At 42.7% G+C, this 17,967-nt stretch overlaps 2 protein-coding genes across 2 annotated transcripts in view; one reads left to right on the top strand and one right to left on the bottom strand.

The window, feature by feature from the left end:
- vsnl1a (visinin-like 1a) overlaps positions 1–12,316 on the top strand; it is a 48,000-nt gene extending 35,684 nt beyond the window's left edge. The window contains exons 3-4 of the mRNA XM_029650382.2: positions 9,050–9,265; positions 9,692–12,316. Coding sequence (XP_029506242.1) covers positions 9,050–9,265; positions 9,692–9,889 — 414 coding nt within the window. The 3' untranslated portion in view covers positions 9,890–12,316. The remainder of the gene's footprint in view (positions 1–9,049; positions 9,266–9,691) is intronic.
- Positions 12,317–12,722: 406 nt separating this feature from the next.
- sf3b6 (splicing factor 3b, subunit 6) lies at positions 12,723–17,481 on the bottom strand. The gene is made up of 4 exons (XM_029650384.2): positions 17,350–17,481; positions 14,712–14,830; positions 14,433–14,571; positions 12,723–13,144 (listed from the first exon to the last, which is right to left on the bottom strand). The coding sequence occupies exons 1-4, from the start codon at positions 17,377–17,379 to the stop codon at positions 13,055–13,057; spliced, it is 378 nt and encodes a 125-aa protein (XP_029506244.1). The 5' UTR covers positions 17,380–17,481; the 3' UTR covers positions 12,723–13,054.
- Positions 17,482–17,967: the final 486 nt, after the last annotated feature.

Genomic DNA, 17,967 nt, shown 5'->3' with positions numbered 1-17,967 from the left:
TTGCACACCAGTATCTCTACCTGTACATGACCATCTGATCATTTATCACTCCAGTGTTAATCTGCAAAATTGTAATTATTCGCCTACCTCCTCATGCCTTTTGCACACAATGTATATAGACTCTCTTTTTTTCTACTGTGTTATTGACTTGTTAATTGTTTACTCCATGTGTAACTCTGTGTTGTCTGTTCACACTGCTATGCTTTATCTTGGCCAGGTCGCAGTTGTAAAATAACTTGTTCTCAACTAGCCTACCTGGTTAAATAAAGGTGAAACAAATAATAATAATAATAATGACAAAGCAAAACAGGTTTTTAGACATTGAAATATTACATGCACATAAGTATTCAGACCCTTTACTCAGTACTTTGTTGAAGCACCTTTGGCAGCGATTACAGCGTCGGGTCTTATTGGGTATGACGCTACAAGCTTGGCACACCGGTATTTGGGGAGTTTCTCCCATTCTTCTCTGCAGATCCTCTTAAGCTCTGTCAGGTTGGATGGGGAGCGTCGCTGCACAACTATTTTCAGGTCTCTCCTGAGATGTTCGATCGGGTTCAAGTCCGGGCTCTGGCTGCGCCACTCAAGGATATTCAGAGACTTGTCCCAAAGCGACTCCTGTGTTGTCTTGGCTGTGTGCTTAGGGTCGTTGTACTGTTGGAAGGTGAACCTTCACCCCAGTCTGAGGTCCTGAGTGCTCTGGAGCAGGTTTTCATCAAGGATCTCTCTGTGTTTTGCTCCGCTCATCTTTTCCCTCGATCCTAACTAGTCTTCCAGCCCGTTTCTGAAAAACATCCCCAAAGCATGATGCTGCCAGCACCATGCTTCACCGTAGGGATGGTGCCAGGTTTCCTCCAGACATGACTCTTGGCATGCAGACCAGAGGCTCTTGTTTCTCATGATTTGAGTCCTTCAGGTGCCTTTTGGCAAACTCTAAGTGGGTTGTCATGTGCCTTTTGCTGAGGAGTGGCTTCCATCTGGCCAATCCACCATAAAGGCCTGATTGGTTGTCCTTCTGGAAGGTTCTCCCATCTCCACAGAGGAACTCTTTAGCTCTGTCAGAGTGACCATTGGGTTCTTTGTCAGCTCCTGGACCAGGGCCCTTCTTAGTGGTTCCAAATTTCTTCCATTTAAGTTTGTTGGAGGCCACTTTGTTCTTGAGGACCTTCAATGCTGCAGAAATGTTTTGGTACCCTTCCCCATATTTGTGTCTGGACACAATCCTGTCTCGGAGCTCCACGGATTTCCATGATCAATGGAAACAGGATGCACCTGAGCTCAACTTAGAGTCTCATAGCAGAGGGTCTGAATACTTATGTCAATAAGGTATTTCTGTTTTTTATTTTTAACAAATTCGCAACATTTTCTAAAAACCTGTTTTCACTTTGTCGTTATGAGGTATTGTCTGTAGATTGATGAGGAAAAAATATATAATTTAATCCATTTGAGAGTAAGGCTGTAACGTAACAAAATGTGGAGAAAGTCAAGGGATCTGAATACTTTCCGAAGGCACTGTATATCACTGACCCATTCATGCAGCTTTAGAAGGCCCTGCCTCTCCATGTCTCCATGTGACACACTGTCAATGGAAAATGTTGTGTATGACTGAGACAGAGAGTCGCCATGGTACCCATCCAGCCCAGGCATTATTGGCCATTAGGGCAGAGACTGGAAAGAGGGCAGGTCATCCATTTGGGCAGCCCAACCTAGGTGTGCGTCCCAAATTGTACCCTATATAGTGCATTACTTTCGATCAGGGCTTATACGCAGTCCAGCCCTGTCCTGTCGGTTGTCAAAATACACTGACGAATGTGGGACAGGGTGCCAGCCAGAGTTGAGTCATCATAGGAGCCTGTACAGAAGCAAGTAAGAAGTCTCCATAAATGTTAGTTTGTTGTTTTGTTGTTATTGTTGTTGTTACAGTATATATCTAGTAATGGTTGTGGCAGTATGATCCTCTTCCACTTAATATGCCACTAAAATAGCATTTGGAAAAGATCATAACTGTTTCATATTATGTAGGCAACAGCAAAAGCTTTTACTCTGAGAATGTTCTCTTCTTATCGTGGTTATGAGACAGTGTGTGTGTCAGAGAGTAGGGTGATATGCCTCAGGCAGGGCTGTTGTCATTCTGCTTGCATAAGCCTTGTTGCATCCAGAGCCTGATCATGGCCACTGCTGTTATGATAATGTGAAATGGCCTCCGTTGGGAGTGTGACTGCATAGCTAATGTGGCCACGACGAGCAAGGTCCCTGCATCTCTCTCGCCACTTCTCTCTCTTTTTACCGCTTCCTCTAACACCCTCCCTCTCTTATATCCAACTCCTCTCCCTCCCTCCCTACCTCCCTCCCTCTTTACCCATCCCTCTCTCTCTCCCACTCTCTTTCAGATAGGGCGAGGACAGAGCAGAAAAGAGTGGAGGTGACAGCTTGTACTCTGATTATGAAGGCTTTTATGTTCCACTTAGTGCTGTGTGATTTGGGTTGTGTCTGGAGGGCTCTTGGCTAAGCTTGGAGCATTGGTCATCACTGCTCTGTTCCTCTCTCTACCCGACAGACATCAACGTTTATTAGGCCAGCTGTGGCTGCCTGGGCCTACACACACACACGCACACGAATGCACACACACATACGCATGCACGCACCCAAGTACGCACGCACACACACACACACACACACACACACACACACACACACACACACACACACACACACACACACACACACACACACACACACACACACACACTAAAGCCTCCCTGCTAGGATGCGGCTGCTGCCTGGTGGGGCAGCTTCTGGACCTCATAAACGGAATTACAGTGAGCTGCAAAAGTATTGGGACACTGAACGTGTTTTTGTTGTTTTGGCTCTGTACTTCAGCTATTTGGATTTGAAATGATACAATGACTATGAGGTGGAAGTGCAGACTGTCAGCTTGAATTATTTGAGGGTATTTTCATCCAGAAATGGCTGGTAAATAATGTATTGTGTCATTTTGGAGTCACTTTTTTTGTAAATAAGAATAGAATAAGTTGGATGCTACCATGACTACGGATAATGATGAGTGAGAAAGTTACAGACGCACAAATACCCCAAAAATGCTAACCTCCCCTGTTATTGTAAAGGTGAGAGGTTAGCATGTTCATTGCTCATTCAACAGCCAAGCCAACTCAAAAGTAATAGACCGGTTGCCAAGACATTATGGGGTATTGCAGTATTGCTGTCAGATAGGAGTGCCTCATTATAGCCTGTCTAATCTCTGAGCCTCTTCCAAGACAGGAGAAACACAATCATCTATTGACAAAAGTTTGTCTTTTGCATAATGTGGGCTGGCTGTAGCATTTACTTTTAAATGGTTTTAATAGACAATTAATTATGCACAATGCGCAACCAGTATTTGGCACACACTATAGGCAGCATAGGGCTGCCGAAAGTTGTCTGTTCTTTCAACCAATTGATTGTTCAAATTTTTTTTACCTGCATTTTTCCATATATAGACACGCCCAGTGTGTTTCAATAAAAGCAACTATGTGCATTGAGCTTGTCTGACGCTTAAAGTTTTCTGTTCGATGAAGTAAGACGAATGCCTGAAGATGGCGACAGAGATCGAAATAACCAAAAGAAGAAAATAAAACGTAACCAGACCCAACTATTCTCCTCACGCCCCTGCTGGCTTTCGCAGATTCTGCCATTATTCTCCTGAAGTTGACGGTAATAGGCCACACAAGGAGTCGGCAACCATTCCCATGTGGAATGCCAATTTATCTTACCATCTCTACTGATCTGCGTGCCAGTTATGGTTTTCATGTGCACACTCTTGTGAAACATTTTCATTTCATTTATAATAACGTCTTCATATCTCAAAATCATTGTCATGTGGTTAATCAAAATTCCATCCAAATCTAAATGAAAATGATACTAACCTAAAAAGTTTCCTAACTTCTATTGTCATTGCCAACTATGTAAAAATATTGCAGCCTACAGGTAGAAAATATCCGAATTAAAAATAAAACAAATCCTATAAATCACATTGGCTGATGGAAAAAGGACCCAATTGCCATACTTGATAAAGTAAAGATATCTTAATAGAAAATGACTCAAGTAAAAGTGAAAGTCACCCAGTAAAATACTACTTGAGTAAAAGTCTAAAAGTATTTGTAAGTCTAAAAAAGTCTAAAAGTATTTTAAATGTACTTAAGTATCAAAAGTAAATGTAAATGCTAAAATGTACTTAAGTATCAAGAGTATAAAAATAAAAAAAGATTGAAAAACAGCTGTTGGCTATGAGCTTTGATGCATTACACTAAAAGCAGTTCATTTTGCAGGTCTTCATGGAAGGAAACATCACATTTCAAGTATAAATAATTTCAAATTCCTTAAGCAAAGCAGATGGTCACATTTTCTTGTTTTTTATTTATTTACAGATAGCCAGGGGCAAGCTCCAACTCAGACATAATTTGCAAGCGAAGCTTGTGTTTGTAAGTCCCCCAGATCAGAGGCAATAGGGATAACCAGGGATGACCAAGTGTGTGAGACCTGTCCTGCTAAGCACTCAACATGTAACGAGTACTTTTGGGTGTCAGTGAAAATGAACGGAGTAAAGTACATCATTTTCTTTAGGAATGTAGTGAAGTAAAAGTGAAAGTAGTCAAAAATATTAATAGTAAAGTACAGATACCCCCAAAACTACTTAAGTAGTACTTTAAAGTAGTTTTACTTAAGTACTTTACACCACGGCTGAGTACTGGCACCTCAAAATTTCACAGTGCTTAAGCTCCTGTTCTTCTTATAGAATATTAGCTCAAAAGTATTATGGAGCTCATGCACCTAAATATAAACACCACCAGCACCCAAAATGAGTACTGGAACCTATTTCAGCCCAAGTCATGCACTGATAAGAAGTCATCAGGTAGGCCTATTTTACGACATTTCCACTGGATCAGAGCATGACATGTTTCCCTTTCATGCTGAGTGGTTATCGAAAGGGAGAGGAGCTAAAATGATTTTTCAAATACATTGAGGATCTATTGTTATTCTCAATGGATGTAAAAACAGACTTCGTTTGCTTGCTGTTTGAGGTGAAGAAAACATGACTTTGAGAAGCTCCACAGGTCATTCATTAGTGGTGGTGCGTTAAGCCAATCAGAAACACTATCAGATCTCCAGATGGGCACATTTATATGTTGTAACGTTTTTCTTCCGTTGAAGGAGAGGAGGACCAAAATGCAGCTTGGTTAGTATTCAACATGTTTAATAAGGACAATAAACGTTAACATTACAAAATACAAAACAACAAATGTGAAAAAAAAAAAAACAGTCCTATCTGGTGCATATACACAAAGACAGAAGACAACCACCCACAAAACCCAACACAAAACAAGCTACCTAAATATGGTTCCCAACGAGAGACAATGACTAACACCTGCCTCTGATTGAGAACCATATCAGGCCAAACATAGAAATAGACAAACTAGACATACAACATAGAATACCCACTCAGCTCACGTCCTGACCAACACTAAAACAAAGAAAACACAAAAGAACTATGGTCAAAACGTGACAGTACCCCCCCCCCAAGATGCGGACTCCGGACGCAAACCCTGAACCTATAGGGGAGGGTCTGGGTGGGCATCTGTCCGCGGTGGCGGCTCTGGCGCAGGACGTGGACCCCACTCCACCATTATCTTTGTCCGCTTTAGTCTCCTCCTAGGAACAGCGACCCTCGCCGCCAACCTAGGATTGTCAACCCTACTAAAGGGCCCCACTGGACTAAACAAACTCCTCTGGACTGAGGGGCAGCTCCGGACTGAGGGGCAGCTCAGGACCGAGGGGCAGCTCAGGACCGAGGGGCAGCTCAGGACCGAGGGGTAGCTCAGGACCGAGGGGTAGCTCAGGACCGAGGGGTAGCTCAGGCTGGTGACGGCTCCGGCAGCTCCTGGCTGAATGGCGGCTCCGGCTGACTGGCGGCTCCGGCGGATCCTGGCTGACTGGCGGCTCCGGCGGATCCTGGCTGACTGGCGGCTCCGGCGGCTCCTGGCTGACTGGCGGCTCCTGGCTAACTGGCGGCTCCGGCGGCTCCTGGCTGACTGGCGGCTCCCTGCAGACTGGCGGCTCTGGCGACTCCCTGCCAACTGGCGGCTCTGGCGGCTCCCTGCAGACTGGCGGCTCTGGCGGCTCCCTGCAGACTGGCGGCTCTGGCGGCTCCCTGCAGACTGGCAGCTCTGGCGGCACCCTGCAGACTCCCCCACCCCTCTCTCACTCTCCCCACCCCTCTCTCACTCTCCCCACCCCTCTCTCACTCTCCCCACCCCCTCTCACTCTCCCCACCCCTCTCTCACTCTCCCCCACCCCTCTCTCACTCTCCCCACCTCTCTTACTCTCCCCACCCCTCTCCCCACCCCTCTCTTACTCTCCCCACCCCCTCTCACTCTCCCCACCCCCTCTCACTCTCCCCCACCCCTCTCTCACTCTCCCCACCCCCTCTCACTCTCCCCCACCCCTCTCTCACTCTCCCCACCCCTCTCCACTTCTGCAGGACTTTTACTTTGGTTTGTTTCTTTCTTCCCGTCTCTCCAGTCCCTCCTGACTGAGCAGGAACAGCCAAACAGTGCCAAGCCATATGGATCAGCAGGCCCAGCCCTGTGAGGGAGTCAATTTGCATTTGTGCATGCTGTATCACAGTGTGCCTTACATCCTGGCAGGGTTACACAGGCCTGGCCCAAGGCTCTGGTACACCCACAACACCCAGAGAACACCCAGGCTCTCTGGGAACTGAAAGGCTGACCCCACAACTGCTCACGGCTCGCTCACTCTGTCTATCTCTGTCTCTCCCTCTTCTCTCACTTTCATTCTCTCGCTATCTCTCTGTTTCTCACTGAGTACGACTGCATTCACGGTAATAATTCGATATTAAACTGATTATGGCTCTAGGCCGAGTATGACATTAGTCATCTTAACACTTTATTCTGGTTATCTTCATCAGCATAAGGTCATAACTGAAGTATGCATAAGTATGTATCTTAGAAATAGTTTTCACATACAGACTATACAGACTTTCAGTATGTCTAAACCCAGAATCAAATAGGCTTCCCAAAAATAACATGGTCGCTGTGATATAGAACGTTTATTTTGAATGACGATTTTCTGCATTTACTAAAGTCCCATCAGGTAGCCTGACTTCGGGTGTATCAATTTAAACAGGATAATAATGGAAATAGTTATTCTTGCAAAGCATGTAAAAGTTCAATCAAACAATTATATTAATCTGACTATTTACAATAATAGTATTATTGTGTGCATGTAACTGTACTCACTCTGTGTCATTTTCTCTCTTTCTCTCTATCCCTCCATCTCTCTTTCTCCCTCAATCTGCCTCTCTTCGTCCCCCTTCTCGCCACCTCCCTCTCTCTACCCCTCTATCTTCCCCTCTCTCCCTCTCCCTCCATCTTCCGCTTCCCTCTCTCTTTCCTTTAACTTTCAACTGCAGTCTGATCAGTTTGCCACTGCGGCAGATTTTTTTTATGGGAGGACATTTCTGCAGATGGACAGTTTGCAGAATTCACTCCCCAGGACTATTGCCTTCTGCTAGCTGCCATTAGAATTCATAGCCTTGTCCTGTGCTCTGGGCTCTGTGTTCAGATTTTAAACAGGGTGTGGGTTCTGGAAGTGTCATTATGCCAAGACAGGCAGCGAGTGTTAGACTTTTATTTGAAGGGTACCTTCATAAGAACTTCATGCATTTCATACATTCATTATATTCAAAGGAGTGAGTGTTTTTGTTGTTTTTAGTGTGAGAAACAGCTACAGGACAAACCAGGGCAACACTTTGAAACCGGTTTAGATCTGTAGGGATTTCTTTGGCAGTGGCACATCCCATTGTAAGGCATGTGTTCTGAGAGCGGAGCAGAGCTCATATTCTCCAACACCTCTACTCCTGCTATCAGAGAGGGCAAGTGGAAGGTCTGCTCTAATGAATTTGCCTTTTCCCCCTGGAGAACCCAACTGAACCACAGCCTCCCAACTAGAATACAGCTACAGAAATTCATCATATCTTACATGGTGTTTCTTTACAGCCCATTAGCCTCTACCCTGTCCGTCTGTGTATTGTCCACGGATGCACTGTCTGAACCACAGTAGGTCCAGGAATAGGAAAATGGATGTGTCAAAAATTCTCCCAATTTAAAAAAATGTTTTACAGAAATCCCAGTTTGAATATTCCCAGAATCAGTGTGGGATAAGCAGGAAATCCAGAATCCTTCAACCAGGATATCTGAAAAAAATCCTAATATGTGTTTATTTAACACTCAATAAAAACAGCTTCAGTGAAAATGAGCTGTGTAGAACGATTTTTTTTTTTTTTTTAGCTTTTAAGGACATCATCCTCCTTAAAAACATGACAAATATTTATGATTTGTTAATGCTGTCCTTGTGATGTGATTATGAATGTAATTGGACTATAGTGGAAGTAGCAGTGGAAGATTTAGGTAGAATTCTAAATGATATTATCAAGCTTTTCGGGTTTGCACTCAACAGTGTATTGTTAATCACTGGGTGCATTTGTTGCAGCTGTGAGTTTGGGCGGAGGAACACTGAAGGGTCCACCCTAATGGGGAACAGGGTGCAATGAAAAGTGCACTACTTTTGACCAGACCTAGTGGGGAGCCATTTGAGCTGCAGACAACATAGCTTCTAAAGTAGGCAGGCAGGCACTGTTAAAGTCAGTGGCTGGACACGCACGCACGCACGCACGCGCACACACACACACACACACACACACACACACACACACACACACACACACACACACACACACACACACACACACACACACACACACACACACACACACACACACACACTGCTTAGTAGGATGGCGATCAGGCACATCATGTACTGTACAGTACTGTATGTGCCATGAACTAATATCAAAGGTATAGACAGCTACATGTGGTATCGTCTTGAATGATTGATGAACCTGCTTGTGAGGCTGGGGTTCCCCTTCTAACTAATACAAATGGGATCTCTTCTGTTCTTTTTCTCTCGCTTTCAGTTTTTCCCCTACGGAGATGCTTCAAAGTTTGCCCAGCATGCATTCAGGACCTTTGATAAGAACGGGGACGGCACCATCGATTTCAGAGAGTTCATCTGTGCCCTGTCTATCACGTCTCGAGGCAGCTTCGAACAGAAACTCAACTGGGCCTTCAACATGTACGACCTGGATGGAGATGGCAAGATCACACGAGTGGAGATGCTGGAGATCATTGAGGTAGAGTTCAGCCCGTACAGATTAAGCTTGAATCATAATCTGTGTCCCAAATGGCATCTTATTCACTACGTAGTACACCACTTTTAATCAGGGCCCATAGGCCCATCAGGGCCCACTCAATAGGGAATATGGTACCGTTTAGGATGCAACCAAATCTCTATGGTTCAGCTATTCATTGTCATATGAGTTTAAGGTGTTGAAATATTAGTCATGGTTACAGGGTCTTTCTCAAAAAATTCCTTTTGTTCTGCACTTTAGATTTGACTCTACACAATCTGAATTTTTACATTTCCTCCTTTTGCCCTTTATGCCCTTGTACAGTAGGTGCCTTGAATACAAATCAGGTTGGGTTTTTCGGAGAACGTGTTTGACCTATAAATGTCTCTACTTTGATGATTGAACTACAATTTCTCCTCCTCTGTGAAGGCCATCTACAAGATGGTGGGGACTGTGATCATGATGAAGATGAACGAGGACGGCCTGACGCCCGAGCAGCGAGTGGACAAGATCTTCAGCAAGATGGACAAGAACAACGACGACCAGATATCACTGGACGAGTTCAAAGAGGCAGCAAAGAGCGACCCTTCCATTGTATTACTCCTGCAGTGTGACCTGCAGAAATAGAGGAGAAGGAGAGCTTGAGAACCGCCACAGACTGCACAGAAGATTCATGTTCCATTCAGTTTGCAGCTATTTCCACTGAAAAAAAATATGCTTGGACTACCTTTCAATGGATCCGCTTCTTGATGTTTGAAACACTTGTGTGCATGAGAATGTTATTTGCTAGAAACAATTTATACGTACATATACACACACATAACGAGCTACACACACCCCACAAGATACAAACAAACTGCACACTCACTACATATTCACAATACACACAAATATACAGATATATAAAATATTATATTTCAATTATTTAAAATCAACTGCCAAAATGTGAAGTGTGCAAAGTATTTTCCATACACTCATTCCACTGGAGCTTGAGCATCAGTGATGTGCTATGTTGAATTACGCTACAACTTATTATTCTGAGTTTACTGACGCTAGCTACGTGTTTCATATATTGAGCAATGTCAACCAAGTCAAATTCCTATGGTAACGTAACTGTTTCTGACAAACCAAGTATCTATTCTTCTAAAAGATTAGATTTGGATAGATAAAGAGATGGATTAGTAGCCTATTCATCACAAACGTTTTCCTTCCAAATGTGCTTGTACTGTTGGTGAATATAAATAGGGTTCATTTGCATGCCTTTAGGTTTTGCCTTAAAAATAATCCCCTTATTTTGCATCCTATAAGAATAACGAAGACAAAGCTTGTCAACGAAATGCCGTTCAACAGTTAAACATCCAATATTTGAATATGAAAAGCATATGACAGTATAAGTCACAAGTATTGATGAATGGGATGTATTGTTTGTGATTTGTCAAGACATTATTTTTGTGGGAGCATGTTCCTTGTAGATAATGATAGTTCATAATAATAATAGTCAACATACCCCTATTTAAAATCTACCATCTCATGAGAACCATTTTGAATGAGGAGATATTGAATGTGGCATATTTAATGACAAAACCAAAAGTCTGTATGAATACAAGAAAAATATTTGGCTGAATTGGACCGAAAGAAATGAAATACATTGAAATAAAACCACCTCATCAGTATTGTTGGAGGAAGTATAGCTTATGAGGCATAACTAATGAGAGGCAATGTAACATCTATCTGAAAATTAGCTCAGCCCAATAACAATGTAGAGGTTTTAAGTGCATTTCATCCTACATATTATTGTTCCACTTAGTTTTGGTCTATGTCATCACACCATCTCTTCAATGAAGATACAGGTTGCATATCAATGTGCTGAATTCAATGAAGTTCCTGTCATGAGTTTATTAATACCACTCATAGATATAAAGAGGAAATGATCTAAGGCCAGAGCGACATTGTGTTAGACATTGATTGATATGATCTCATATTGTTTGTCTCTTTCAGTTTAAAAAAGGAGTGTAAAAAAAGGAGCAATGTGTTGAAAGAACAAAGTGAATGCCATTCTTTATGAACCAAGCCAAGAGGACAAAAACACTTCATGTTTTGGTAGGCTATACAGTTTGCCCAATGTGTACCCAACGACGCGCTCCTCTTTATTGATCAACTTTTTGTACTTTTTTATTCCCCTCACTGAAGCATACACACTGTATAGTAGCTCCTTTTCAGGTGCAGTGTATCCTGTCCTCCCATTAAGACAACTGCTTAGAAATAGCCCGAGACCCCCTGGCCTGGTCCCAGATCGGTTTGTGCCATCTTGTCACGGCGCGACATAGGAGTTGGCAAGACAGCACAAACAGATTCGGCAGCAGCCTATTAGACCCCAGTTTGACTGGAAATATGAAGTAATTCACCTGTACACCTTCGTTGTCCCGGTACTGTGGATCTGTCTCCGTACGATGGTCACACGCAATCTCACAGACAGCTCTGGCCCGATTTGTACAAAACTTGGGTGAATAATGCGTCTTGCCATTGAGATCCAGCGTTTACTAAATTACACCGATTGGCACAAGGCAGGCGCTATAGTAATTAACAGAAATGTGTTTGTCACACGATCCCAATCGGCCCAAGGGAGGGCGCTGTATCATTGGTGGGGGAGGACATGTTTACTGTTGCCTTGTTGAAAGATTGCAGACACTGCTTATAGAAATCACTAGTTGCAATTTGTAACTAACTACCCATTTTGTTTCACATGTCATCTGCACATTTTGGGAGGAGTTATTTGATTAATTTATTTTCAAATTGACTGCGATAGGAAGACCAAGTCCACCATCATTCCTCAATAAATTAGGCTGACCGTCTGGAAATCTGAAACTTCACATGAACATCTTCGCCCAGAAATGCTTGTACTTAAAACTATTATTAATCCGATACCAAATGTAAGCAAAGGCAACAGTGTCAATTGAAGGATTATTTTGTACATGTAGCATGTATTGTGTCCCTGATAACATGGCTGCACTACTCGTGTTGTGATTTAAACTAATAAAATAACTATGGTCTGTTTTCTGAATGTGTACTGCATATAGCCACCAGATGTCACTTGTGTTAAGTGATATTAGAATACGCAGGCAAACCAATGGTAGAGATTGTCCTCTTGTTGATGTCTTGGATATAGATTTACCAACTCCCAGAACATCTGTTCTCTAAATACAAGCTGAACTATCCCCATGACAAATATGGTGTTAGCTGAGACAAAATAAAAACAGGCTGTTATACTGTGAAATACTGACTGCAAAGATCCCCGGTACAGGATAGTGTGAAAGACTGTGTGTGAATATAATATACAATAGAACTGCAGGCAGTCGTGTGTGCCTGTATGCAACGATTGTGACCTATACCTCTACTTTGACCTGGAACTCGTTACCTTTTCACCAAGAGTGCTATAACAGATGTGCATTCACGCAAGACGTATGGCCAGCAGCTTTAATAAAAAAGGACAGTTTTACCAAAATACATTTATTTGACAGAATCTGAAATCTAAAAGTGAATTTGTATGAATAGATTTGATGCATACATTTTGTGGAAGATTTTTCAAAGATGGTATGTGTTCAATATGCACCACAGAAACAAAGTTAAAAATAAATGTAAAAAAAATAAAAACAGGCCTGCCAAACGCAATGAAATATAACAAAAGTAGAAAAGACCTGCGTGCTAAATTTTGCGACAAACAACTTCACACTTGTCGAAATGCACATTCTGTACTAGGGAAGGACAATGGGGAAGAGGGGGAAAAAGGCGAGTCTATTTTGGGGGATCTGTGTTGATGCCGTATTTCTCCTTCAGAAGCTTCAGCTGCTCCTCTTTCTTCTTGGTGTCCATCTTCTGGAACGCCTGAGAGAGAAAGAGTGACATGGAAACCATGAATTATACACGCTCAAGAGCAAAACTATACATTGTTTTTTTTCTTCCACAAATCAGACAGGCAGACTTGTCCGGCAAACATTTACCTAGCGCCTTAATGGTAGAGTCAGTGATGTACACAGTAAACCGCAATATCGGGCCAACTTCCACAACAACGAGCAGTGAAACTACAACAGCGTGAGGAGAGCGTACCGTCATACCCCCGTCAACGTGGTTTTCAGGGTGCTGCACTGGGAGCGTGACGAGATGTGGCCACAAACGTCAGTGACGCAATAGCTGCGATTTTCTCTGGTTAACAGTAAACATTAAACTTTTCTCAAAGCAAAACTTTTACAGGTAAGTAACCTGGTTTAAAAATATATGTATTTAGTAGGAAAATGGCAACTCACCCTGGCCTGCACACTGAAACTTTCAACATTTTAGGCGTGTATTTAAAACAAGACAAAGTGCATTCTACATTGGATGATCTAGCTAGCTCTATTGATCACTTCACTTGCTTAACTCCCAATTTCATTGGACATTAGATACAATTACACCACGCTCAACCCTACCCTCCCCGAGACGCCGGCAAGGCTCCGCCCCAAAAGGGATTTTCCAAGGGCCATTTTCCTATTTAGTTGTACTATTAGAGATTTGTGAATTCATATTTGCTATTGTGTTTCTGTGAAGCTACATCTCGCAATGCTCTGGCTGCCAAGAAAAATAGACTAAAAGGGCAAAACTACTTCAAGCTAGCTTTGGTTCGCAGACATGCTGCCTTTTGCGTGCGGTATATCATGTCTCATAGATCAGCGCGAGTTGTTAAAACTGCGGCTCACGTTACGGAGATGGTACGCTGCAACTTTGGTCATAACAAGTGCGAAGAGCGAGGCCAAACTTCTCCGATGTATTGGTACCGCAGCTTCACATTGCAGAGTGAAGTGCAGTAACGCACCCATGCAGATCCTCTCTGTGAGTGCATCATCTTGCATCGCTTGTCTGCAATATCTGTGGTTCATCCTGTTGCTCGTGGCACATCAAATTGCTTTGTCTCAGTTTAAATAAAATTATCACAGAGCTGGACTCTTCCGCCAGACACCTACAGGGTCAAATGTAATGTACCAGCATTGACTACACTGTTTGTTCAGTATAATTTCTCCATCTACAAAGTGATGAAAGTTATTAATCCCTACCAGATACCCCTTGAGATGATTTATCAACAGTGGTAAGAGACTTTGCCAAGTCCTTGATAGAATAGATCATACATAGATCTACGTACCCTGTTTGCATTGTAGTATAAAACTACAAGATATCTGTTACAGACGTTGAATCCAGACAGGTGATCGCAGGCGTTCTTGGCATCAAAGATGTCCTCGTAGACCACGTAAGCTGTCCCTCTTGATTCCGGTGTGTTTCCACTGACAACAGGGCACAACAAGACATAGAAGACAAGGATGAGACTTTGTGGTTGAACACCTGCCACAGTTCTGCAGACTACATACGAGAAGATTATACCTAGAATTGGGCTGATCCCACCCAGAGCCAATCTTCAACTTACGTTCGAATCTGTCGTATTGGTCCATATTTCCCAAAGATGTCGTACATTTCCTCAGCTGTGATCTTGTATGGTAGATTTCTAATGTAGAGTATTCTGTTGACTTCAGGTGGTAATCGAATCTGCAAAGAAAACAGAATTCATAACTGATAAGCTCCATTTAAGCCATGTTTCCATTGGCACTTAGAAATCACCCCAGGTTGGGCTGGCTCAAATTGCATTTCCACTGCCTCCAGAAATAAAATATGTTATGTTGAAAGATAGCCAATATGTGACTGCAGCTGGCTTTGCTAATATTGCTAGCTAGCAAGATATTGGAGAATTGAATTCACCCTCACCAGGAGAGCAAAGAAAGAACGAGCTAGCGAGGGAAAGAGATTGGAGGGACAGTCAGGCTTGTCGGCCACCAGTCAGATAGAACTGTCGATCTGTAATCAAAAGATGTAGGCTATCGCAATGCTGTATTTCTTGGCTTGCAATGCCTTGCGCAAGTTCACTAAAGTAGGGGCTATCAATGAGTAGGCTGAGCTATTCTACACGCAACAGACCTAAGATCAAACACACACTAGCGTTCTTCATAGTAAAGAGAAAGCGGAGCAGGCGAGGGAGAGAGGATCAGGCCAGGCAGTCAGAACCGTGCACATAAACAATATCTTGGTAATCTGTATTTAGCAACGCTTTGTAAATTTACCAAAAGTATATATTAGACTATCAATGAGAATGGCTAAGCTATTCTTCATAGTGCCAGTGAATTGAAGTTGAACATTGCCACATGCATCAGTTTAATTAGGCCTAAATGTGCAATAAAAAGTATTGCCTATAGCTTATTTAATGAAAGACTGGATGGCTGTTGATGTCCTAGGTCAGGGCTCACCAATCCTGTTCCTGGAGAGTTACCTTACTGTAAGTTTTCACTCCAACCCAAGTTGTAACTAACCCGATTCAGTTTATCAACCAGCTAATTGTTGAATCAGATGCGCTAGATTAGGGTTGGAGTGAAAACCTACAGGATGGAAGCTCTCCACGAACAGGGTTGGAGAGCAATGCCCTAGGCAATATATCACAAAGCAGCATCCCCGCTAAACTAGTTGGAAATGGCAAGTTCACTTTCTCGTCCATAAACATAGTCAAGCGCAAATGCGATTCAGCAGCTCAAATCAGCAGGATGTGGGGGCATTGTTATCAGGAAGGACATCTACCATGGATGGATTGCTAAATGATTATGAGCACACTTCATCAATGTAAATAGTATGGGAGAACTATACATTAGGCGGCCAAGCACGAGCTATCAGTGTAGCCTATTATCATCTAGACATGACTTTGAAATATCTTCACGCCGACAATAACCTCCAGGCTTCTGTCGGTCAATTCAATTTGAAGAAAAATCATTACAAGGGGCATTTTGGAAAAACAAATCCTGTGTGAATCATCCTCTGGAATAACACACATGCTTGGATAATAATTACAGAACCAACATCTCTGGTAATGCCTGCCTGAACAAGGCTATAACATGGAAAAGAATAGGCTTATCAGCGTAGAGTGCACACATCATCCAATGGGATCCATCAAGGCTTCACACAGCAGAAATATCACTAATATTCTAGTTCACACATCACCTTCTATATTCAAACAAAAATAGGCCTTTTATGGGCAAATGGGCAGAATCATGCTCATGTCATTCCACTAGAACGCAAATAGAGTCTTCCTAGTAGGACTCCATAATGAGATGGTGTATTGTGTGTACATTGTTTCAGCGCTCTTAGGGAGTAGAGCCAGAGTTGACTCCTACGACTCCAATCACAAGGGTCAGTGTCATGCACCACTAGTTATGTATTTAACTAGGTTACTTAAGAACAAACTCCAATTTACAATGACGGCCTACCCCGGACGATGCTGGGCCAATTGTGCGCTGCCCTATGGGACTCCCAATCACGGCCACTTGTGATACTGTCTGGAATCGAACCAGGGTCTGTAGTGACGCCTCTAGCACGGAGATTCAGTGCCTTAGACTGCTGTGGCGCATCCAGCAGTGATCAGCTTGATGGTAGCATAATAAATTCGTCACCAGCCCGAATTCTAATTGAGCTGGCACCAGTTGCGCAGGCCTGAGTTTCCCTCGACCCAGCTCGAATTTGAGAATTACATTCTCTACATTACAACTCTAATTTGGCCCTAATTTTAAGTGCCGGTGCAAACGGGGCTTTTTAAAAATAAAAAAAAATCAAGTAAAATAAATATCAACAACTGTGCCAAGTTATAAACAGTAATGTCAACGTTACTAACGTTAGTTACGCAGTTGAAAGCAAGCTACTACTAGCTCACTCGCAGTTCTAGCTCGAGACTTTCTAGCTCGAGACTTCAGTAAAAATGGCAAGTTATCATTTCCCTACAAAAAATACATTTAAGTTGTGTTTTATAGTTAATGTCTTAATAAAATTCCAATTAATCGATGAAGCCACCCGCCGGTATTTAGTTTCTTAACATTAACGTGGCTAGCTAACGTCGTTAGCGAGCTAGCTGACAGTACGCGTCGTCAGCCATCCAGGTACCACGCTAGTTCTGTATTTCTAGACAGAAAACCTGACTCAGTTGATTGTAGCTATCATTTGAACACAAAAAAACATGACAAATGTGAACTTACATTAGCTCGTTTAGCTGCTTGCATAGCCATAGTTGTATATTTTCCGTACAAAAATCTAAGAACAAAAATTGCGTAAAGCTTTGGCCGTCGACACAACACGGACAGACGCAGCTTATTTCCGTTTCCAGACAATTTTGCTTCTTCTTCTTCTATGGTATAATGGCGTTCGCAACAATTACATGTGCATTCCGCCACCTACTGTGCTGGTGAATAATAAGGATCCCAAAAAGGAAAACATTTGGGTAAAAATAAATCAAATATGATACAAACTACCAAAAAATGTATTAACAAAACAAAATGAACCTTATTTTCTGTAAAAAAAATCTAATTCTAATCAGGCTCAGAAGCCTCCTGTGAGGGCAGAACATTTCCCAGCGACAATAGTCCTTTTTGTGTTTCTACCATGAAGTCTTGGAGCCCCACAAACTTTTTGGCTGCAGATATAATGATATCCAGCTTCTTGGACTTCAGCTTCTTAGACACTTGTGCTGTACAATTAATCACTGTGGCTATAAATTCCACAAAATCCACCTTCTTCACAATTAGGGTATCCAGATCACTTGATTCACAGTGTGTGTGAGTGTGTAGGGCCCTGTGAGTGTGCATAGAGACAGTCCA

The sequence above is a fragment of the Oncorhynchus nerka genome, linkage group LG24, assembly GCF_034236695.1.
Source record: "Oncorhynchus nerka isolate Pitt River linkage group LG24, Oner_Uvic_2.0, whole genome shotgun sequence".
In the NCBI taxonomy this organism is placed as follows: domain Eukaryota; kingdom Metazoa; phylum Chordata; class Actinopteri; order Salmoniformes; family Salmonidae; genus Oncorhynchus; species Oncorhynchus nerka.
The sequence above is the reverse complement of the archived record's forward strand: the minus strand, read 5'-3'. Positions and strand labels throughout refer to the sequence as shown.